The sequence below is a fragment of the Plectropomus leopardus genome, chromosome 24 (genome assembly GCF_026936395.1).
Source record: "Plectropomus leopardus strain MGB_pleo_1.0 chromosome 24, ASM2693639v1, whole genome shotgun sequence".
In the NCBI taxonomy this organism is placed as follows: Eukaryota; Metazoa; Chordata; class Actinopteri; order Perciformes; family Serranidae; genus Plectropomus; species Plectropomus leopardus.
Genome location: NC_142199.1, coordinates 6,441,683 through 6,467,020, shown reverse-complemented (window position 1 = coordinate 6,467,020; position 25,338 = coordinate 6,441,683). Strand labels below are relative to the sequence as shown.

Below are 25,338 nucleotides of genomic sequence, written 5' to 3'. Positions count from 1 at the left end.
TTTTCAGGTCTATAAAATGTATATCGTCAACCGATAAAACACGAGACACGACAGTTATATTTAGTGAATATTAACAAGATAACGTAAGGTTTTTATTACCTTTTTGTTGCTATAAATCCGTAATCTGTACTTAAAATACACTACGCCACTTCCTGTGTCGAATCTGCGAATGAGCGTCACGGGTTGATTGTTCCTGTGTTTTGTTTTGGTTGTGAAATGCTGCATTTTTAAAGGTAAAAGCTCTTTCTTTATTAACGCAAACGAAATAAAATATGGCTACATTTTAGAGCTATTCAGCTGCGTATGTTCGTAGTCTTGCCTCAAAAACACACATAGCTGAAATTAGGAATGCTTTAATGCTAGGTGGAAAGCTAGCTAGTTAGCATGTTGACTGATTCAGTTATATAGTGATAACAAACGCCAACTTTAAAACACGAGGACTGTTTTTACATGCGATTAAGTCAGAATCTGACACGATTTTTCAGTCAACGAGTACTATATTCGTTCTGTAATAAAATGAAACAAAATTAAATCGGTATAATCAACCATTACATTGTCACTTCATTTTTTATATTATAGTTTATGGTGTTTTACAAACTGTTTAGAGACTGTTCGTTATCATTGACAGCGGAGGGGGTGGTGTAAAATGAGGGAGGCAATTCTAATAATGTTTAATGCACTGGGAGTGAGTGTTTATCACTCTGTAACAGGAACAAATTGGATGATTTCTTTCAAAATCATAGGAGGACTGCAATGAACAATTGAAGAAGAAATTACCCCAATTACCCCTGGAAAAACTGCTAAAAATCATTATATAATTCTGTTGCATATTTTTAAATATGCAATTTTTAGCGTTATAGAATTATAATTATAGTTTCCCCCTAGCTGTTGTCTTTTCCCTATCTGTGGACCATGTCTTACCAAGTTGCTCATTGCCTTATTCCTGTGTTTTTGAAAAAAAAAAACCCAACAATGTGCTCAGTTGTTACTACTTACTATTATTTGATTTCTTAGTTTTTCTGTTTTATTGTTACTTATATGTTTTATTTTGTTTGTTTTTTACATATTAGGGACTGCAATTTGGAGATTTTTAAAGAAAACATGCACTTAAAACCCACTCGCAGGCTTTGGGGTTCCTAGGATATTTAAAATAAAATATAAAATATAACTATATAAAGTTGAATGTCTTTCCCCTAAGCCAAATCAACCACCCTCTTCACTTTCATAGATGACGAGCAGTCCCTAATCACACAAATTTGTAGATTTCAGTATCAGTCGGGTATAAAATTCATACAAGCATATGTTATTGATGCCAAGAACAAAGTGGAAGTACCTTTGTTGTGTGCACGTTTACAGTATGAAAATAATCCTCTATAAATATCAAATAAATTGTAATACAATAAAATACTTGTAATATATTATTACCCACAGCATGGCGATCCCTATAGCCATCTTGGACTGTGATCTTCTCTTACACGGTCGAGGCCACAAGACACTGGACCGCTTTGACCTGGACTCTGTCCCTGACGAGTTCCTCCTCACGCACTTTGGCTTCCCCCGAGACTTTATTCTGTATCTGGTGGAGTTACTCAGAGAGGTGTGCATGTGCCAAGCCTCAGTTTTGAATAAACACACTGTTATCTATTGATTTAAATGTATTTATGTATGTGTGATTTCTGTCAGGCTCTCTGCAGACGTACCCAGCGCTCCAGAGCCATCAGCCCTGAGGTCCAGGTGTTGGCTGCTTTGGGCTTCTACACATCTGGCTCCTTCCAGACATCTATGGGAGACACGATAGGGATCAGCCAGGCGTCAATGTCGAGATGTGTGTCTAATGTGACCAAAGCCCTGGTGGAAAAGGCTCCACAGTTTATCACCTTCAACAGGTGATACCAACAATAACACAAAAATATTAAAAACAATAATAAGAGAAATAAAATGTATGATAACAGCAACAATAATGTTTCTCTTCCAGAGATCCTTCCACCACAGAGCAGTCCCTCCAGCAGTTTCAGAGAGTGGCAGGATTTCCAGGAGTTCTCGGGGTGCTGGACTGTGTTCAGGTTTGAGTTATTAACAGTGGTAGAATGTAACTAAATGCATTTACTCGGTTCTATTTTATTCTTCTAAAATCTATAGTTTAAAGGTTTTTTTTTTTTTAGCATTTGTTTATTTATTTCTAATAATTTTGAGTTGGGGGGTGTTTTTCTTTCTATTTTTCATCATTTTAATTTGTAGTTTTTTTTTTTTTTTTAAATAATTTTGAGTTTTTGGGATGATTTTTATTTTTTCTAATATTTTGAAGGTTTTGGTGTTTTTAAAATATTATAACTATGATTCCCCCCTCTTTTTCCTAATAATTTTACAGGTGACAGTCTGACTGATTTTCTTGTCACTTCACCTCCAGGTCACCATCAAAGCTCCTAACAGCGAAGACTCGTCATACGTGAACAAGAAGGGCTTTCACTCTGTGGGCTGTCAGCTGGTTTGTGATGCCAGAGGATTGTTACTCAGCGCAGAAACACACTGGCCAGGTGGACTCAAAGACACAGATGTTTTAGAGAGATCTGCTCTCAGCAAACAGCTGCAGGACGTAGAGGACGGCTGGCTGCTGGGTGAGACACATATTTCAGATTTCTTCCGTCATTCAGTGCAGTCTGAACCATTTCAAAAGAGGAATAAAGCTCTTTTTGATTTCTGTTTCCTAGGTGACCGTCGTTACCCTCTAAAGAAGTGGCTGATGACACCTGTCGACTGCCCAGAGTCGCCTGCAGAGTTTCAGTATAATCTGGCTCACTCTGCGACACATGAGATCGTGGACAGAACCTTCAGAGCCATCCAGACCAGATTCAGATGTTTGGACAGCAGCAAAAGATCGCTTCAGGTACACAAAGGTGGAATGTAACCAGTACATTTACAAGTACAAGTATATTTACTCAAGTACTGAACTTAAATATGAATTTGAAGTACTTGTACTTTACTTGAGTATTTATTTTTCCTGTTACTTTCATACTTTTACTCCACCACATTTCAGAGGGAAATATTGTGCTTTTTACAGCACTACATTTATCTGACAGCTTTAGGTACTTCTCAAATTAGTTTTTTTTGCATGAAAATCACAAGAAGAGTTTGAAAAATACGATGATTTGTTATAAATTAAATTACCAAAGAGTTTTTACAAGCAGTTGATTGATAGAAAATTAACTGCCAATTATTTTGATAAACATTCAAGTATTGTTCTATTTGTTAAAGCATTCTGAGTTTTGGGTGTTATATTCAATTGTATTTATATTTTTTATGTGTTTTTACTTTCCCAAGGTCTCCTCCAACTAAAATATTACAGCAAATCAATGGAGACTGGTAGCAAGTTGAAAATCCAAAATGTAAAGTTTGTACCTTAAAAGTTTATTTTTATGGATTATATTGATGCCAAATTGAAAAAAGAATACTGTCCACATATGATGCCTTTTATCCTGTAGTTTCTAGAGTTGTCTGTATTTGCGGACACATAAGGAATTGTTAAAATATCACATTTCTTACAGGAAGTTTGTTGTTTTACACCAGGAGCAGGATGGAAAATAATCTTCAAAGGAATCGATCTTGAAAATATCCCTAACCATTGCAAACTCTTATTGCATGTGACTACAAAAAAGATCAGACTAACTTTTGCATCCTCATCATCGTACCTCACTATCCTGTCTCCTGTCCTGTCCTGTCCTGCAGTATTCTCCAGAGAGGAGTTCATCCATCCTGCTGGCCTGCTGCGTCCTCCACAACGCCTCCCTGCAGTCAGGGCTGGACGCCTGGACTCTGGAGAGAACCGACCCTCTGGAACAGCCCGAGAGCATCGAACAGAGACCCGAGGACCGTGACATCCAGGCAGAGGACCTCCGGAAACAGCTCATACTCAAACACTTCAGCTAAACTGGAAAAAGGGATCAAGACTCAGTTAAGACTGGGACCAAAACAAATAATATAAAGTTGAATTTAAAGCGAGAAAATCCACAGACACAGTGTTGCTGATGCAGTTTTTTAATATTTTGCTGGTTTCTACTCTACGGACTACACTAAGATAACATAGTTGTATATGGAGGAACATGCAAGACGCTATACAACAAACCAAGACAACATTCCACCCAAACACATTTTAAATACCTGGAAAGTGCTTGATTATTCTCTCTCAAACAAGAACAGGTGAAAATAATCAAGCACTCTGAGGTGTTTTAAAACTATTCAAACTGTGTGCAGCTGCTGTTATCAAGGTTTCTATACAAGTGGAAAAAAGTCACCCTCCCTTTATTTTTTAAAAATCCCTCCCCTCTTTACATCTTCCATTTTTCCCCACAATGATTCCACAGGTTAAAATTTCAGACTACTATATCACAATACAAAAACAAGGCCCTTATTTACAACAACTGCACATTAGGTTGTCATTTGTTATGTACACTGGTGCAATACGACTGTTACGGGTGAGAATGACAGGATGTTTGTGCAACGGGCTGCAGTCACATGATGGTTTTGTGTACGCACACACAGGAGGAGGGACACAAAATGAAACAGAGATGAATAATAATAAAAAAAATAACGGAAAAATGTGTGTTGATTGTAATGACAAAGACTTGTAATTATTTCCTCAAAGGTTTGGTCTGGGACAGTGAAATGTCTGTTTTTATAGCTGTTAATTTGAAGGAATACCATGACATTTAATTTTTCAATTTTTTTCTGACATTGTCAGAATAGTGGTAAAGAAATAAAGACTTTTTTATTTATGAAAATGTCTCAGTGTTCCCTCAAATTTTTGGCGATAATGAAGCTAGTGGTGTTTTACTTCCTGGAATATTTCAGTCCCCTGATTGGCTTCATCAATATATACACACTTTCTACAAACAGGAATAAATACAACATACACTGCTGTCGCATGAGCACATTTAGTATTGATGAAATGTGTCCTCTGCTGCTCGATTCAACAAATTTATGACAGAAGAATATCTACATTTACATTTCAAATTTTGCTGTTGATTTGTGATTAATAACTTTGTCTTTTTAGGTCAAAAACAACTTCAGATTGAGCGTAAAAATTATCTTTTTAAAGGTGTAAGTGTACAAGATAACAGCATTTTTAAATCACAGGGGAGCAAAAAGAGCCCCTCTTTGGTTTTCATGCGACAGCAGTGACACATAAACACTGTATTACAGTTAAAGACACAAACAGTTCATGTCAAAGTTTTACACTCCCATGAAACGGCATGTGAATGAACACCGTCATGTAAAACTTCATCATCCTAAAAAGCCAAAACACAACATTCAATTCCTTTTTTTTTCTTGCATACAATAAATATGCTCTTTTTTTGATGCTCAGAATATATTATAAGTTGTATTTTGGTGTTTTTTGTAAACATTATTTATAAAAACAAAAAAAGACAACATAGACTAACCTTAAAAACATGTTCAGTATTTCTTTTTTTTTCGCATAAATTAAATATGCTCTTTTTTGATGCTGCAAATATATTACATATGCAATTTTTAATTCCATAAAAATACTTTTATGTCATGTTTCCCAACCTCTGTCTGGACCTCCTTTAATGGTCCCTTGATATGAAAATATTGGTCCCCCAAAATTATGTAGAATTTGGATGTGAAAAACTTTACACAACACATTACACAAAGCAGTTCCAACCAAAGCTGGCTCGTTTCAAAGATGAATTTGACAAGCTTTTACATCCACAGGCACGTAAATAAAATATTTCCCCCAAAAATTCCACAAAATTAATCCAGTTTATGGTTATTGAAAAAAAAAGAATTAGAGAAACCTAAACAAACAGTGTGTAATCTAGTTACATTTTTTTAAAGTGAGTGTGGGCTTTAGATTTAAGGCCAAGTTGGTCATATTTTAAGTAACTGGAAGGCACTTTTTTTTAAATGGCACAACTTCCTTTTAAAAAAGTTCATTTTCATTATTTAATTTTGTCTTGGAAGTAAAATACTTCCACAGTGGAGGTCCATCAAGTATCCATATATTACTATTTATGTTCATGAGTTTTCTTCAAAGGTGCAAAGGTGTATCATAATGGGTTTCTCTCAACTTAAAGACCACATTTCCCACAATGCTCGCTTCTAAATGGTAATGATACGCTACATTAGTTCTGGAGACAAAGGGAGGAAGCCGAAAGCTGCTAATACTTGCATTAGGTATGACTCGACATGAGATAATACAAGAGGTGGGACCAAGTCGTTATCTTTAAAGTCCAAAGTAAGTCTCAAGTCGTTGCACTCAAGTCCAGAGTTAAGTCCTAAATTAAGGCATGGATGTCCAGAGTCAAGACAGGACAAGTCCAGGGTCAAGACTGAAAAGTCACAAGTCAAGTCCCAGGTCTTAAACTTTGGGTTTCAAACAAGTCAAAATGCACCCTTCATCAAACGCAATACCATTTTATCAACAGCATAATATCTCAAATTCTAAAAAAATATGGATGATTTTAAAAATGTGTTATTTGTTCAAACAAGCTTGTCGAAAAGTTAGCCTCGACTAATTGACTAAACTTCAATTTTGTGCAAAGTCGGAGGTTTTTTGCATCTCCATCTGTAATTTTTGACCCCCAAGTTTGACATACAGCAATTTGGTTTTTGTTGACCGCCACATCATTTTTGAACGTGACATTGGTATATTTTTTATCTAACTGGCATTCAGTAGCATAACGTTAGCTCTTCACGTTTCTCTCCTTCAGCTTAAATACTGTCGGATTGCTTTAAACAAAGTGGATATGGGGATTTAAGTGTGTCCTTGGTGGGAATGAACAGGGCTAACATTAGTTTAATCAAAACATTAATTTGTGGCACACTTTTTAAATAACATACTTTTTAATATTTGGGGGAAGGTATCAAGTATTTTCAAGTCAAATGATTCTAGTTCAAGTAAACTCATGAGTCATAAATGTTTAAGTAAAAAATTAGCCGTGAGTCAAATCGAACCTAGTCGTGAATTTTTGACTTGAGCCTTACGCGAGTCCGAATCACGTGACTTAAGTCCACACCTCTGGATAATACTCGTCGCACATGATCACAGCTTAGGCGGCTCTTTATCGGCCTTTCTTCTTGAAAATGCTGCCTGTGGTGATTCGATTTTTTTTTTTGTTAAAATGCTACAAATTGCATCTTTGTTACATCTTAATTAGGCCCTATGTTTCTTATGTACTTGATGACATGATTGTTTAAACTAAATAATAACAGATTAGTTGGATTTGAATGCATAAACGTTTAAATTCTGATAAGATGTTCCCTTTAAAATCAAGTATATTCAGGTGTCGCAGAGTCTGTAGAAGCAGAGAGGTGAAGCACCATGTACAGGCAGTGAACCGGCTGTGGAGGATGGGAGGACGTCTTGTCTTGAGGCTCACCAAAAGGGATGATGGTGGACTGATTTGGATCCAGGTGGATGTTGATATGAAGCCCGCTGAGTTCAGGAATCTGGAGGTTTCGGGGCTTTTTAGGGGTCAGAGGTTAGAAGTCATGGTAGGAATGGTCAGGCTGTGTCAGAAAAACTCAGAGGCTCCTTCTGGTTTTGTTTCTCTAAGGAGAAAAGACGCGTTTGCTTAGTATTGAGAAGGAATTTTTTAAAAATCAGCATAAAAACATTCAGTTCAACTCAATTTTATGCAAAAAAACCTAATATCACAAATCAAAATTTGCCTCAGAGGGCATCCCTCTTTTCTTGAACCCTTGCAGCGGATAAGGGAATATATTATGCTGAAAAAAACTGTAAAAACATCATAGTATAGTATGTAAAAAAAGCCATAGTATAACACGTTGAAAAAATTCAAAGCATAATGTGTCAAAAAAAGTCAGTGTGGTATGTCCAGAAAAAAAATAAATAATATGAAAAGAAGGTGGTAAAACTCCCCCCAAAAGACCGTTTAACAGGGAAAAAAAGACAGAAACCTCCGGAAGCGCAACTGAGGAGGGATCCCTCTTCCAGGACGGACAGACATGCAATAGATGTTGTGTTTACAGAGCTATAAAATTACAGTAATCAATCTGACAAAAGATCTTTGTCTTTTTTTCCCTACCTCCGGTCTAACTCAGGCCCAGTTGTCTGGTTGTTGCTGTCAGCTGTGTACCGGCTCGTCTGGACGCGGCCCTCTGACTGTAGCCTCTCCCCTTCTGATGTCGCTAAACTCTCCTCCAGTGGAGACCCATCGTTGTAGAAGAGCAGGCTGCGGGAACGGACTGTAACACACACACACATACTGGTTTTCATTCTCATGTCATTTTCCAACATTATATTTTAGGTTGTAACGATCTCTGAGGCCATGAGCGGGGCACAGTTTCAGCCCCATGGTGAGGGCAGTCTCGCAGGCTTTTCCCCTCAGCCCTCAGAGGCTGGTTGCTGGCAGAGAGGAGTGGTACTTAACGTGATGACAGCCTAACCTCTGGTTTCATAAGGGTTTCCCCAAGGGTAAGTGGCTTAAGGAAGTGAATTTATAGGGAAGTGGAATGCAGCAAGAGAGAAAGTTGATACTCGTGTCCTCTTTACAAGACTAAAGTTCAGGGATCTCTATCTATCTTCCTTCTTCATGTGTTTTATTTTGGAATCATACTTTTGTCATGAATTATTAGAAATTTAACAACGAAGTTTCCTTCATAAAATTTGATGCTCTCAGTTTGTTATTGTTTCTGCTATCTATCTAAAAAACATACCATTAAGGAGCAAATTATAAAAACCTAGACTAGATAACAGTAAAGTGAAAACAAGGTGCAACCCAATATATATAAAGTCAAAAACAGGTTACCAGTATGAATGACAAATATATTGGTGTTGCTTACAGATAGATTTGTGCAGTTTCAGATTCAGGGTACTTAGTGTTAGAGATCGAGACTGCATGAATCTTTTAAATGTACTTAAGAATCATTTCTATAATAAAGTTGAGTAAAAGGTGACATATTTTAAGACTTACCCTGACTGGTGGTGTAGAGGTCCGCTGACGGAAGAGGAGAGGAGGGTGAGGGTTGAGAGGAAGAGGAGGATGAGGACAAAGAGGAGGTGTGAGTAAGGAGGGAGAGGGGGGAGAAACAAGGAGAGAAGGAGCCCAACACCAGGACAAAACACACGGCCACCATCTGCACAGAGAGAGGAGCAAAACACGAAAAAGGGGTTAAACAGGGCTGCCAATAAGGAATATTCATTCATTCATTGTTGATTAATCTGTTGATTATCTTCTCATTTAATAGAGAAGTTGTAATTGTAAAAAATATTAACTCTAAAAAGCTCAATATGAAGTCCTCAAATGTCGTGTTAATCCACAAACCAAAAACACTCAGTTTATGGTCACAGAGCTGGCTATTAATTAAACTGTTGACAACTAATTGATGAATCACTGCAGCTCTTAATTACAATTATGATGAGAAAAACTCCAGGGGCAAATACAGTCACTTTAATAACAACAGTATTCAAATTTATGTTTGTGAGAAGCTTTACAGTTAGACGAGCATTATATTTACCATGAGGCATGTCCCTGTTTGAGTTGAGGCAATTTTACAAGAACGGGGGACGACTTTCCCTGAAACCAATGACTGAAGCTTCTGGAGCTGCTGTAGGAGAGACCTGAAGAAAGACCAACAGAGAGAAAATAAAGATTACAAACTGTATATCACCACTAGAAAAACAGGCCTCCTGTAGCTTAAGGAAAATTTTTTAAGACTTTTTTAATGCCTCTCGGAATAAAATTAACAATCGCACAGTGACCAAAACTGAAGGATAATTTGCCAAAATATTTATTTTAACATAAAACACGACATTTTTGTCCTGTGAAATTGCTAGATTATCTATACCAAGTGTTGAAACAAAAACTTTTAAGAGTGGAACACATGAAAGACAATAAATATATTATGATACAATAATCTATTTGGTACAAAGTGAAGTGGGAATATATGGCATTTTCTGGCTGCCTTTTATTGGTGATTTTGTTTTTCACTCGGCATGTGAGATCCCACTGCCTGGATTCCTATCATGATGAGTTTCAGAAGAGGAATTTGGGAAATCAAATTACGAAAAGTAGATGTTACCACTTATTTTGAGATTTTACCATGCAACATCAGAAAAAGCAGTTTCCAAAATCCTACTTGTCACGTCCAAAAACATGTTTAAGACTTTAGAAAGATTGATTTAAGATATTTTAATAGAAATGAAGGCCTCATGTTTTAGAGTATTTAAGGATCCGCAGGAACCCTCAAATCTGTTTGGTCGAAGATTTTTCTTTCCTCGAATCACAGATTGTGCCGCACCTCGAGGAAGCTACACCGGTTAAATTCTCTTTTATCTTATCTCCTCTTGTACTTTAAAGTCTGCTTTATCCACCTGGGTTACTGCTACTGTGTCAGTTAACACAAGTGTATAAAGAGTACCGTCAAGCTGGGCAGACTACACCAGTAAAACCAGAATAATACAGTATATGAGTGGGATCTGGAGAGCAGGGTTCTGATGGTATGAGCAGTCAGTAGCGTTGAGGACTCACTCTGACCATTAGGTGGAGACAGAGAACCAGTTACAGCTTTTAACCAGCCACCAGCGAGTCAGTCAACCATTAAATAAGCTGGAAACGAAACCAGACAATAAAGTGGTCAATCAGATGTCTCATGTGTGTCACACGCACCAGACTGTAGTATTACATTGTGTGCTGCCAGCTGTAATAAACTTATATGAGATGATGGTGACCAGCATCACTCACACTGGTCTTTGATGTGGAACCACAGTGATTTACTGTAAAGTTATTGCTGCTTTTAATACAATTTTTATGCTTTGAAAGGTCGTGCTGGTGGACTCTGTGAATAATACTGTGTGTCACTTCTCAGCACAAGAATGGAACATTTAAAATTATTTTAATTAATGATTTTTTCTTGTTTTCACTTTAGGGGAGTGAGCAGTTTCCTCCTAAACATAACAGGAACTTCTATCAGCACTGGACACACAGACATGACATTATTTTCAATCTTCTTATCTGATTTTGGCTCAGACATCAAATAAACGTCTCTAAAAAGTCAATGTTTAAATCTCAATTTAAGACAATTGTGACAATTAAGACAACTGTCTAAAATTGTGGTTCTCAAACTTTTTTTTGTGTCAAGGACCCCTGAATTGATACACATTATCTCACAGACCCTCATTTGATACAATTCCACATCAGGGACCTCCATCTGAAAAGTTTTTTTTGTTGGATAAGAGAATTAGCAAAAAAATATTTTTAAAAATTTAAAAAAGAAAAAAAAAAATCACCCAAACCTTTTCAATAAACACTTCCAAACCAGTTTTCTTCTTCCAAATAAAAACAATAATAATAATCTCAAAATGTCTTTATGTTGCCAAAATCATCGTAATTTTTAAAGTTTTACTAGTTCCATGACTTTTCCAGGCCTGGAAAATATGACTGTGATATTCCCATGAATCCTTGTGCGATCATTTGAGATAGTTGAAGGTAAATCACTGTGTGGCGCCTTTTTCGCACATATCAGCCAATTGATGCATTATCGCCAGTGTATCAAGTGCACAGACATTTATGTGGGCTGCAGTGGATCATTTTGTAACTTTTTTTGAGCAAGACATTCGGACACATCGTTCACTTCAGCTAAGGGGCCCTTGGCCTGAAAATCGTCAAAGACACCTGCTCTAATGCTCTCCACATGCACGCCACTCCATTTTATGATCAGCACACTTATAGTAAGATGCACATATCTGTACAAATTTCTTGTATTTCTTATTTCAAGATATTGCTTTGACATATATTTACATGCATATACTGCGCTATATATTTTAGCATAATGCACATTGTTTTCTCACATACGTCTTATTTCAATTTCTTTATGATTTATTGACTATATGCAAATAAGAACAATTAAAATGTAACCTAATCTACTCCCGAGGATCAATACAGTATTTCTGAGTTCTGGAGATGCATGAAGACTGAGCTGGCTGTTCAAATATGAAACATTTAAATTTGCCAGTTATCTGGAGAAAGCCTTGGAGAAGAGGAAAAAAGGTCAAGATAATGTGTGAATATTTGGTAGTTTCTCATTTGAACAGTCCATTTTGAGGATGTTGTTTTTGTGGTGTTTTTCGTATGTTTGTATTTGTTTCTGTTTTGCACAGAAAAAATATTGGGTGTCTTGTAATCCCATGTGAAAACGGAACAAATGTTTGGCATGACACAAAAATCGAAAATAACTCATGAAAACTACGAAGACTGAGTTCTTCTGTACAACTAATAAACCGGTCGCACTAACCCAGTTCTGTATGGAACCAAGTGGACATGCAGTTAAAAGAAACCACTGGATGGAGAACAAAACAACCGCTAATAACTGCATTTGGGGCATTTTTAGGAACTTGCATCTTAAATTTAGCTCATTCGTTTAAAAGCGTTATTTTAGACCTGCACATATTCTGGCATTTATGTGAGAGTGAGCGTGCTGACTCATGTTCCCCCAGTTTGTGCCAACTCATTGTTCCTCTGTGTGGTGGTTTAACATATTCATCTGTGTGTGTGTGTGTGTGTGTGTGTGTGTGTGTGTGTGTGTGTGTGTGTGTGTGTGTGTGTGTGTGTGGTGTGGGAAGGGAGGGGGTTTGCCTTCCATGATGAAAGCTACTGTTAACTCGCAGCTTTAATGACAGGCTGAGGCCACCACAGACAGACAGACAGACAGACAGACAGACCCCCCCTCAACCCCCAGCATCACCACACCCACCCACCCACCCATCTACCCACTCCCGGATAATAGCAGATTGGTTTTATATTGTTATAATAACAGAGGAGACAAACAGCGCTGGGTGAGTCTGAGAGCAGACAAATTTCTGTTTAGACTCCTATAATTCTTTCGATGCAGCACACTGCATATAAACTGTTTCAGAGCATGAACACTTGTATGTACTGTATAACCTGCAGACGAGTGCATTTGTCCTTTGAAGACTACCTGACTGCAGCTCACTTTACAGTTATATTAATCATTATTTCTCCAAGTAAAGATAAAAAAAAGCGAGCCCTGCTGCAGCGCAGATCATTCAACCCTCAGCTTATCAAGCTGCATTCTTTGCAAGCGTGTTGCTATTTTCAGTGATGATAATCCAAACATCATTACAAGAATGTCGGGTCTTTGTTATTAGTGTTCAGAGCCAGATTACAACAGTTTCAGTCTGTGTAGAGACACAACGGCAAGAAGCATTTCTAACTTCGACACAATACCTTGAAATATATTGATTTTCAATGCCATTTTCGATATCACAGGGAAAATTGGCATTGTGGGCATATGATTTAAAGTTTTCACTATATGATAAATATAGCAAGACAATAACATTATATCACATACTTTCCTTTTCTTGTTTGGTTGCAGCAAACAGCAGAATGACTGAAGTTACCACCAAACAGACATTAAAAAACTAGTAACAACTAAGGCGTCGTATCATATTACCTGAACACAAGGCAAAGACTAAGGCCAACAGTCAAGTACGTTCTGCACCTGTATGAGAGAAATAACTCTCCACAGAGCAATTGTCCATATTTCTCATAAAAAAACGGAAACCGAAAAACTGTCAGGATGGATTCTAGATGTCAGTCTGCCAGTACATTTACAAAATAACCCCATGTTAAAGGAACAGAGGATATTTACTGTGCACTAGCGAACAATAACACAATTATGAACTGATACTGCTAAAGAGCCGAATGTCTTGAATAATAATCTTACCTAATATAACAACTTTACTCATTTATTTGCATTTCTTTCTTTGGTTTCTATTCTTGTACGCTGAGCTGAATTTCCAGTAAGAGTGAATTCAATCACCAGCGGGCTCCGCCATCTCAGACGTCAAAAAAAGGTCAACAAAAGCTGACAAGGCGTGACTAGTGCCAATAGTGCAAACACACCACAAAAACGGGGGTGACTGACACTCATTGACAGCCCAACATTGACTGACAACCGAATATTGGCCTGGTGTGTCAGGGCTGGGTGTCAGGGTGTGTTAAGAGGCAATAAGAAAGTACAGCCGGTACCACTTTATCGAAACAACGGAAAATTAGTACTAAAACTGTGTCAAATATTCAATATCAATATGTATCCCTTTTTCATTCATTATCCATAACTGCTTATCCTACTAAGGGTATCCTAATAAGGCTCACAGGTGGCGAGAGCAGTACACCCTGGACAGGTCAACAGACGATCATAGAGACAGACAACGAATTCAGAGTTACCAGTTAACCTGCATGTCTTTGACAACACTAATGACAAGAAAACACTATTGTCAGCCAGCATGCGTGCGTGTGTGTGTGTGTGTGTGTGTGTGTGTGTGTGTGTGTGTGTGTGTGTGTGTGTGTGTGTGTGTGTGTGTAAGACCTCACCTGTTGGCGGTCTCCAGGTTTTCTACTTTTCTCCACAGGTCGCTGTTTTCTGACGTGTAGCTCTCCACCCTGATACACACAAACAGATTATTTTCATTGTCTTTAATGGTCTTTTACTCTGATCAGAAACAATATTACTCATTAAAGCTCAGTTCATTTTGACATTTAAATTCTAATTTTTGGACAAAGCACAGATATGGATTTTTGCAGGATGAGAGACAATCCAACTGTCCCCTTGGTCCGCCTCCTTTTCTCTCCCTCCGTCATCTGCTAATCCCATTGACATCTATTATTGACTCAACATCTTCTTAATCTTTTGCTCTATTACCCATAATCCTCCTGATCTCCTTGAGTGTTTGGTTCAGATACGTCTCTATTATACACATTCTTTTCATCAAGTCGTCCTGCTGTTTTATTTCTAAAGGATCCTTCAATAATCCTGTCCAAAAAGGAAACATAAACACAAAGAAAGAGAAGGGTTTCTGTTTTTACACATCCTCTTCATTAATTGTTCAATCTTTCCCTTTTGGGATATTTTATGAGCCATTTTGGGAACTTTTTGTAATCAAAGTGTTGTGAAAATCAAGCCCACATTTTCACCTCTCTTTCACTCTGTGACCCATGTGTTCAGCAGGTTACTGGAGTCCTGCCACAGCAATGAATGGCCAAAATAACAACGGAAAAAAGAGAGGAAGGAGTTTCTGTTCACTTTTAGTGATGAAATACATCCTGTATGTATTATGTGTTCATCTGGACATCTGTACCTGACCCCAGAATTAGAAGGGAGTTTGTTAATATTCTGCCTGCAGTTTAACCCCCGCAGGGCACGACTGTCTGTTATCACAATCTCCACAACCTCCTAACTATAGTTTAACTGCCAGGCTCACTTCAGCATTACACAAATTTATCTTTTCTCTCTTTTTTCAGTTGCATTTGTTATTTTGATGTCAGCGATGCACATAAAGAACACAAAATTATGTCTAAAAAGGCCTGTAGTTAGATTCAACCTCACTAGCCATCATGGTTGTTTTCTGGACCAAATGAAGCCCTTTTAAATACAGCTCGGAGGAGTGGATGAAAAAAGTAATTCATTTATTGCATAGACATCGCTATGTAAGCATCATTTTAAGCATTTGCGAGAGTCTGGCTGGCATGAAACTGCTTGAAATAACAATAATACTTTAGCAGTTCAACACTTATCTCCATGATTTAGTTCTGGTTCAATAAGAAATAGCATTTTAAAAGATCCTTTACTGGAAAATGTTAAAGGTTAATCACGAGTGCATCAGATTTGGGAGGCTGCTGAGTGTTTTGATCAGAAACATACAGAACTAACATATACAATTACACCACCTTTATCCTTATTAATTTGAATCTGACTAAACTATTCCTGATAGCTCCGTCCACTGATATACTGTAGTACCTTTACTTTAATACCATTTGATAGGACTATGATGAGAAAAAAAGGGGTTGGAAATTGCAGAAAAAGTCAGCCAGATACAAAGGTAAACCAAAAGGAGTGGAAAAGGAATGGAAACACAAGGACAAAGATTTTTTTTCCAAGCCTTACTTTTTCTCCAGACATTCCACATATTCTTTCTTCTTCCTCCGACTCTCCTGAGCAGAGATCTGCAAAGAAAAACAGAAAAATGTCAGAAAGATGTAAAGATTTTTATGATTTATTCAAGCTCTGATATGTAGGACATTCCTAAAAAATATGAGACATACAGAATTAATCCCTCTCAGTTATTACTTTTGACTCACAAGAAGTGTGTGGTGGTGTATTTTTCTGCAGACTTGCCCTCTGCCTGTATTTTCTTCTTATTTACTGTGTTCGGGATGTTTATTGGTGTACCCCCACAGTGCTCAGGTGAGGATGGGGCTTTATAAAAAGGTAGCGACCAGCTGCCACACTGTAAGCAGCAGCCATCCAAGAGACACAGAGCTTAACTAACTAACTAATAATGAGCAAAACGCTAAATGAGAGTGTACCTGGGGTTGATCTTCATTTTTACTTTTGATGGCGAGTGTGTTTTCATACAGTAACCGACAATCTTTGAATTCTTAATGTTAAGCACCCAAAGAAATCTGCTCAGACTGAGCTGATGTTAGTTAATGCTTTGAATAATGTTTGTTCAGTAATAATAATATGTCTGTTTCATCATTTGATTTTGATTTCTCGTCTGAGCTTCCTGATGTCAGTCAGATTCACCGGCTCTGTAAATAGCTTTATATATATATCGGCCCAGCTGTGAGCACAATTAAATTGAAAGGTGCAGTGTTTACCTTGTTTTTAATCTTCCGTCGGACCCTCTTCAGTGCCTTCTCTTCACTCTTGGTGAGAGGAAGTTTGTTCGGTACTGGGTAACCCTCAGCAACCAGGGTCCTCTTCTCTTCTTCTGTCAGCAAGAGGGGTCCTGAACCCTGCAGCTTCTGCACAACAACACAAACATCAATACATTTACAACCTTTATCAACAATTTATGTTGACGTTGACCTGTCATGCTCATTTGCAGGTTTAGAATCATGTTTGGGGTTTCAACTAGAACATGTTTACATGATTTTATGGTCAAAAAATACAATTTTCCTCATACTGTCTGCACTGGAACACCTGTATTCACCCTTGGTCTAAAATACCCAATGTTGGCACCTGTCCTCCTGCACACCTGTCTTCAAGGTTTTGAAGGTGCGTTTGAGCCAACACATTCAAGTTTTTAGCCAGGAATGACTGAGTGTATAGTGGCACTTACCAGTGTGAAAAGTCATGAAAAAAAGCTTCTAAACCCGAATATTCACATGTTGTAGCAGGAGTACGATCCAAAATCGCAGAGAAATTAACAACATCAGCAACCAAGATTACAAGTTTCCCTGATGTTGTCATGTAGCTACATGTAGCAGTGATACTTGCAGCCAAGAAATGACTGAAACAAAGTATGGCAGCACTTTCTACCATGAAAAATAACCAAAATTAAAGCTTCTAAAAACATCACTTCACAACTGGGCAAAAAGTCAAAAGTGACAAATCAAAGAGACATCAGCACCTAAGATCACATGTTTTCCTGATGTTATCATGTAGCAGTGTATATAATGTAAACATTATTACATAACTTTGCCTGGATCAGATGATGATATCAAGAAATCCACCCCAAGTGGACGTCAATTTGTAGCCAAAGTAGAAAAATGTTGGAAAAAGAATATTAATAATGGTCTGAGAGATGAATTTTACATGTGTTTACCTCATTTTTTTAAACTTTTGCAACATTTAATATGGACATCCAAAACTGTGACAGGATATGTATGACAGAAAATAAGCAAAATCATTACAGGTCTCCTTTAAAATAAACCCTGCAGACTGAGTCATCAGCTGTTCCTTTGAACAACACAGCGATTTTGTGTTGTGATTTTAAAGCAGCTCAGCTGCATCATGACCGAATCAAACATTTTTGCTGACAGTGAACAATTCTTTGTAAACATTTGGTTATAACGCATTACGTTATGGCATCAGGACACATGTGATTCATTTTATTTTTAAAGAAAAGCTGCTGACAATGGCAAGACACTGAAAAGATTGAATTTCATTGAATAGCTCCCATTTTGTCAGCAGATTATATGAAAATTAAAAAAATAAATAAATTTAAAAAAATGAGTTCTGAGCAGAGAGATTTGGAGAGGCGTTCTTTTACTCACATGTGGTGCAGTGAGGAGAGGTGAAGAAGAGATGGCTGAGGAAGAGGAGGAGGAGGATGAGGAGGAGGCACGACCTCCTGGCCTCTGTTGTGGTTGAGGGGAGGACGGTGGCAGAGGGAGGTGCGGGGAGGAGGGAGGGAGGGAGCCGTCGCTGTCACCGTGATTACTGCTGGGAGGGGTGGGCGGGAGCTGGAGAGCATCGTCTAAATGGAGAGGAGGGTGATGATTGAGTGCTGCGACTCTGACCTGAGAAATTCTACTTTTTTTTAACGATTCAAACAGCACGTGAGGTTTGTTGGTGTTCTGTGTCTGCTGAAAATGCAGAAAATAGGTCCAAATCTCAAACATGACAACAACGTGATACAGATACAAAGACCAGAAGCTGTGGAGGGCTGTTCCTGTCCTGAACTTGGTCTGTCAGGTTGCACTGGCTCCCAGGCTGAGGGAGGAATAGTGTTCCCAACAACTTGGTCACCATGAACGCTGCTCAGCCTTGTTTCCGTTATTTCCAGTGGCCACTTACAGTACTGCAGCAAAAAAATCCCCTGTGGCCCAAAAACATTTTGCCAATGGACCACCACTACAAAAGAGACAATTGCAAACCTGTTGACAGGACACCTCGGACTGCAAACAAGGATATGACTCTTTTTGTTATCAATTTTTGGAGCCATGTAGGTTTTACATTTGCAACACTTTCCCAGGTAGCTGAAATGGTAGACCATGTGCTCCATATTTAGAGGGTATTCGTCCTCATTGCACCGGCGTTTTGCTGCATGTCATCTCCACTTTTTCTTGTCCACATTGCCCAAAAACTACGTCTTTTAAAACATTTTTTGGTGTATACATCGGGTGAGCAACTCCATTGGAATGAATAGGCGTCATCTTGCCATCCAATATCTAGGCATTACTAGAGATCTATACCAACAACCTTTTTCAATCAGTGGTTGATTCTAGGTTTTAAAGCTCGGGAGAAGACAAGACAAGTTGAGGGAAATAAAAACCAACAAATATTTGTTGACTGAGACTTTTTTCTGAAGCCAAGGATTAATTTCATTGGACCGTATCTTGCAACAGCCGTTTTATTTTAGCTGGAATAAGGTCCTGATTGGTTAATTTGCAAACATTTTAATGTTTTAAACATGTTTTCTTGAAAAACATTGCATGGATTAAGCAAACTTTTTAAGCTCTGCAGGGATTGGATGCATTTGTATCACTTCTTAATCGTTGCTGAATTGAATTGTGATACTTCTGCAACATGTGTGAGTGTGTGTGTTTACCGCTGGGCAGGCTGAGGTACTGTCCAATCTCTCTGGGTTCATCTTTTATGGCTAATGGTTTTACACTGTCTTGACTGGGCTCCTGCAGCAAAACAAAAACAACAGTAACGCTGATAAACGGTGTTTTTGAACAAAATCAACTGTAGTGTTTAAAGTTCAGATAGATGCCAACCGTGTGTTTCCATGGCGACCCTCTGTGTGGGGGGGCGGGGTTTAATATGAGAGGCGGACCTTCCAGAGGCTGAGGATCTAACCTTTGACCCACATCAGGCTCCTCCTGTTTCACCAAGATGGCAGACAGGTCCTGACTGAAGCTCCATTCAAATTCTACAGGAAAGACAAAATAGCACAAAATCAACATTTACAAAGGCATTTTTGTTACCTAAGAAAGCTAAATGTGTCCATTTTGTGATGGACAGCTGCAGTATTTTGTAGGTCCTCTTTCAAAACTATAAAACCAATTAAATCTTTGTCTCTCTTGTGTGAGGGTTAAAGTACTTCTCAGAGTAGGCTCACCTTTTAACCCTTTCACACCTGAGCAAACTGAGCTTGATTTCTTTCAAATACATCGGAGGAAGACAATGAGCAAGGAAAGAAGAAATGACAAAAAATACCTGAAAATTAATTTAGAAAAGACAAAACAAAAATGAAAAAAGTAAAAAAAAAAAAGGTCCTTCAAAACAACATTATTTTACTAAGGAAAATAGTTTTTCTTTCGATTTTCTTTCACCCTAGACACTCCTTTTCTTCTTCTAGCTTTTAAAAAAAACCTATTTTTCTAAATCTAGTAATTTTTCAACTCGTGGAACATTTCACACCAAGTTGCGCCTATGTTTTTGAAAGAAATTACACCAATTTGTTCAGGTGTTAAAGGGTTTAAGTCAGTTACTGAAACTAAACCTTTGTCCACTTCATTCAGTGGACAGAAGGCTTGATGGTAGAAAATAGGGCATGTGAAAATATATGTGATATTGATATAAAGGTAGATAGTTGACCTAAAAAAGAAATAATAGAAAATACCTGAAATATCAGATGTTTTTGCTAATAACCAAACACCTTAATTCCAGCTAAGAAAGCTCCTGGTCCTTTGCAAAAACCAAAGTAAACTTTATTTTCAGATCAGCTTATGAAAGTAAACCTATATTTCTTTTGAGGGACCTTCAGGGAGGTCTTCCAATGGGAAGTAACTGGTAGCTTATAAATCACACTTTCAAAGAGCTTCCCCCAAAACATTCAAGCACTTCCTGACAAAACTGGTTATTACAGACTGCTGGACGACGACGCTCTGGCAACTGTGGTGCATAATTTGTCTCCAGCTAGTGTGTATCAACCCTGAAATAAAAGATGGGCTGAGCAAGCAACTCGTCTTCAGTGTCCTCCCTGAGAGAAGAAACAGTAGCAGCCTTTAAACACTGCAGGAAATATGCATAATTGAGTGACCCAACAATGAGGACAGAGTGCAATTTTAAAGGAGGTTCCCGAAAACACAATGAGGATATATATATAAGAGCATCTGACAGGTAGTCCATTGTTTAGTCTACTGTGAGCTGCAGAAAGTATTTTTAGGTACATAAGCGCCACTGCAGGGCTGCAGGAAGCCTGGTCACCAGCGCGCCTGGTTTATTTGTTGTCCTAAGATGATGAAGAGGCTCCGTTCCGCCCTGCCAGTACCAGCTCCAAAAGTCAAAACCAAAAGTCACAGGGACTGACAGGGCAAACGTCATCTCAATTCATCAGCGACAACGAGAAGAGTCAACCAGAAGTTTAGCTTCATCATATGAACACCATCACATCATCACACTTTAAGGGAAAATATCAGGGACAAATTGCATAAATATAAAATATATTTGAACATTCGCTCTTGTTTAAAAAGGGTTAAAAATATATTCCATCAATTTTACAGAAGGTCAGTTTAGTCGTCATAAGAAGTACTACTCAAATTATGAAGACAGGTGTTTGATGTCTTCTGTCACATGCAAGAGTGCTAAAAGTTAAAACCTAACAATATATAGAAATATATATATTTACAAATATAAATTTAAATAAATAAATATAATACAATCATTATACAGCACATGGATACCATAACTCTGTAAAAAGTTACCAATAGGCCAGAGGTGGAAAACAAATAAAAGAAATATAAATATAAAATAAATGAATAATATGAAACTACGAACAGTTAAGTAAAAATACTACAACTGCACTTGCACTCTGCTGCTCCATCTCCTCAGACATGATGTGTAATTTCCACCTCGGATGAGAGGGGCATGTCACCCTACTTTTCAAATTCCCATTTCTCTTGTTCAACTTCTCAAGGCACTTTTACACTGCTTGTCACATTCACTTTGCGCCAACTGCTACTTAGTTTTTAAAAACATTGCACAAACTCACACAATCACACAAACATTCACACAATTATTTCAGATTCAGTGTCTTGACCAAGTTTAGTAATAGTTTGAGCATGTTTAGTGCCATTATGGCAGAATGTAGCATGATGACGAACTTAATTATTACCCTGATTTTGTTTTAGTAAGTATAGTCCCTAAATGTTTGCAAAAACCTAGGAAATGAGATTTAAATCGCAATATTTTTCTGGAGGAGGACCCCCAGACCCCTTATTATACTGTGTCCCTCCCCAGACAGAGTGCTCAGATTGGTGTGTCTTGTGAAACAGTTATATTTAAGGGAATTATATTATATGGGAAGTATATTTTTAGTTTAATGCATACTTCTAAATGAAATGTGCAATATCATGGCATTATCTTTTTTTTTCTTAATTTGTCTCCTGCAAATCCCCCAACTTTATGGAAGCTGAATACTGAATCACTTGTGAATTTTGTTCAAAATAACATTGTGTTTATTTGGACATTGCTTGTCCACACAGAGTTTAAAAAGATAGACTCACTAATGGGTCTGTCAGAGTTGAAGGTTAACTCTGTATGCTTTCAATTAAGTGAGTTTTAAAGGTGAGCTGATTAGGCACTGCTCCAAGAGAACCTCATTAGGCAAAAGTCTACTGCACAGTCTACATTTCATTTTACTTTAAACTGAAAGAAACTAAACTCTTTTCAGGCAAATATTGACAAAAGAGGAGCTGCAGGTAAAGAACGAAGTGTTTTTTTCATCATTTTTAAAATATAATGAATCATGTCACAATAAGACATGAGCAACGGACACTTTGATGTTTGTCACAACACACACACAAACACACACAACCAGTGGTGTATGGAAAGAGCAGCAGTAGCAGCTTAACAAGACAAGTGCTGCTCTGTGTGTGTGTGTGTGTGTGTGTGTGTGTGTGTGTGTGTGTGTGCGTGCGTGCGCGCGCGGCGAGCCTGCGCGCATGTGTGTCAAGATCATTTTAATCACCTCCTGGTCTCCTAGCAACATGTCTGCTGGTAAAATGCTCTGAAGTTTACAAGCTGAGTGTGCTGGGTAGAGGCAAGGGGATGGAGGTCTGTGTGTGTGTTTGTGTGTGTGTGTGTGTGTGTGTGTGTGTGTGTGTGTGTGTGTGTGTCCGTCAGAGATCATCACCACAGCAGCATGTCTGTCCATCCTAAAAACAAATCCCTGTGGCTTCTTTCTGCTGTCTCAGACAAACCTAAAGTCAGGAGGTGCAGACTCAACACTGACCTTTAGGTGTTTGGGTTTATTTTAACTCAGAAGCAAAGGGTACAAATACTGTTAAAATGTAAAAGAGACAGGAAACTTGTGGAGAAGTGGGAATCATTACTGATTGTGGTGTTTGTTTCAGTCAGTTCCTAGATCAGTGGGTAGAACATGAGTGTACAGTGATTTGTTTGGTCTACAAATGTCAGAAAACAGTTGAAAATGGCAATTTTAACTTCCAAAACCCTCGGGTGACATCTTAAAATGTCTTGTTTTGTCTGGTCAACAATCCACAACTGAAATGGATTCAGTTTACAATCATATAAAACGGAGATAAGCAGCAAATCGTCACATTTGAGAGGCTGCAACTAAAGTTTAGCATTTTGACTTGCCATAAGGGTTGCAGCGATTGAGGCATGATAATTAATGCTTATCATACTATGTACATTTACTTATCTACGGTACTGAAAAATAAAAATAAAAACAGTTGAACAAAGAATTTCACCTTAGTTTAAGCTATTTTGAAAAGGCAGACTTTTTACACATACTCTGTTTTTTAAAAAATGGTTGCAAGTTTCAATTGTCGTAATAAAATGTTTGTTCAACGAAAAAAAAATATACCTGCTATTTACATTTATTTAAGGGTCACTGTAACTGATGATTACTGTTATTGTATTGATAAATTGTGATAAAGCGATCATCAAAATAATGACTTTTATTTACTATGCCAGCAATCATGTGACTATAATGACGTGGGAAATTCAGGTGGAGAGCAGGACGTGATAAATCCAATGTGTAAACTGGAAATAGAGGAAAGAAAAGTGAAAACTGAAAGTCATGTTGGACGTGATCCATACAAAACGAAGAAAACTTACCTTGTCCTCCAGACATTACTAATGTGACATGGCGAGCCATTAAAAACTGACAAGAGTCTAGGGGACTCTAACTATTCTGCGTGCAGTTGGGTCCATGACAAAAACGACCGTTTTGTTTTTGGCTTGGTGAGTAAATGTGCTTGAGTATAACTATAATTCAACTCTTTGATTCACTGCTGTCAGGCTCACATCACCAGCTAATGTTTGCAAAGTTTAGGTACTATTTTCTCACTGAAACGCAATCTGGGTTGTAGGTCATCGCTACAAACACAGAGAAGCTGTCACAGCACATTGCAACTGGATTCAACTCGAGGCATGTTTAACACACACTTGATCGTTAAAGTTTGCCAATAGTTAATCTGCTCCTCCAGACTAAATATGGATGTTTTTGAGCCATATCTGCCACAGTTTTTTTTCAACTTTTACTCTTTACATCCTACTATTTTTAAGGCCTTAATGTGGCCTTTGTTTTGTCCCAATTTAAAAGATTGGAAAGGCCATAAAAACCGCAAATCATAAGCATTTGTGCAGTGTTTGGAGTCATTGCCTCCAGTTGCCTGCCCTCCATCTGGACAGCGCTCAGATGTACAACGTCATATGCAAAGAACCTATTGATTAACCCCCTGTTACGTTCAGCTTTAAGTACCAGCAATAATGTTCCCCAATTAAATTGACTCGGTGCATATTTAACCATTTAAAAGTAGTATATATTTTATTATGTTTAGCTCAGCTAATATAAATTTTATCAAAAATTAGTGTCATCAAGTTTTTCACCTCTTACACATCATGGTTTACTGATGAGAATTTTTTTATTTCCCTTTAAAAAATCATTTACAAACTGCTTTTTTTCTATAAACTCAAAACTAAAAATTCACAACATTAGTTTCAACACTTTTTTTTCAACATTTTTTAAAAGGTTTCTGTTATGGGGGCATATTTATTAATTCAAACATCACATCTCTTTTGTTTGTGTCAAATTGACCCTTGAAATTCAAATTTACGTCTTAAAATTACATTAAATTTTTTAACAATTTTTAGGAAACCTGAAGAAGAAAACAAGAACATTTTGTTTGCATGCGTGTGTGGTTTCATGCTGCAAAAATGATTTTAAATATATTTTTGAACTCTGAAACAGGTCAATTTGACCTGCAACATAACAGGAGGGTTAATTTACTAATTATTTCAGCTCTACTGAAAAATACAGGACACACTGTGCAGGCTATAAATGTTTTCAATCTAATCTTGTCTCGAAATCAACTGACGACAAACTAACCCTGATTAAAATGCACTGATGGAAACTGTTAGGAGTATGTAGCTGTAACATGTTGAATTTGCTCAAGGGACATCCATCGTAGTATGGAAAACACAGCTGCAGCTAATAAAGCCATAATTTAATTTAATGAGCATGCAGCTGTGACACGTCACTGTTACTATCAAATATTATCATGGCAACCCGGCTACCAGTTGTCACATGATGTAATCATGATGTAAAGCACCCACCACCACCAACAGTGTGGC

At 37.7% G+C, this 25,338-nt stretch overlaps 2 protein-coding genes across 3 annotated transcripts in view; one reads left to right on the top strand and one right to left on the bottom strand.

The window, feature by feature from the left end:
* The first annotated feature begins 113 nt into the window (after nt 1-113).
* Nucleotides 114-4,775, top strand: harbi1 (harbinger transposase derived 1). Its single transcript, XM_042513151.2, has 7 exons — nt 114-233; nt 1,432-1,597; nt 1,684-1,886; nt 1,976-2,063; nt 2,408-2,615; nt 2,709-2,884; nt 3,724-4,775. The coding sequence occupies exons 2-7, from the start codon at nt 1,433-1,435 to the stop codon at nt 3,922-3,924; spliced, it is 1,041 nt and encodes a 346-aa protein (XP_042369085.1). The 5' UTR covers nt 114-233; nt 1,432; the 3' UTR covers nt 3,925-4,775.
* Nucleotides 4,017-25,338, bottom strand: part of creb3l1 (cAMP responsive element binding protein 3-like 1) — a 44,327-nt gene continuing 23,005 nt past the window's right edge. For both annotated transcript variants that reach the window (XM_042513149.2, XM_042513150.2), the window contains 10 exons: nt 19,509-19,663; nt 19,337-19,418; nt 18,060-18,262; nt 16,659-16,805; nt 15,943-16,001; nt 14,373-14,441; nt 9,496-9,598; nt 8,952-9,114; nt 8,064-8,223; nt 4,017-7,566 (listed from right to left, as the gene is read on the bottom strand). In XM_042513149.2, the coding sequence (XP_042369083.2) occupies nt 7,530-7,566; nt 8,064-8,223; nt 8,952-9,114; nt 9,496-9,598; nt 14,373-14,441; nt 15,943-16,001; nt 16,659-16,805; nt 18,060-18,262; nt 19,337-19,418; nt 19,509-19,663 (1,178 nt within the window). In that variant the 3' untranslated portion in view covers nt 4,017-7,529. The remainder of the gene's footprint in view (nt 7,567-8,063; nt 8,224-8,951; nt 9,115-9,495; nt 9,599-14,372; nt 14,442-15,942; nt 16,002-16,658; nt 16,806-18,059; nt 18,263-19,336; nt 19,419-19,508; nt 19,664-25,338) is intronic.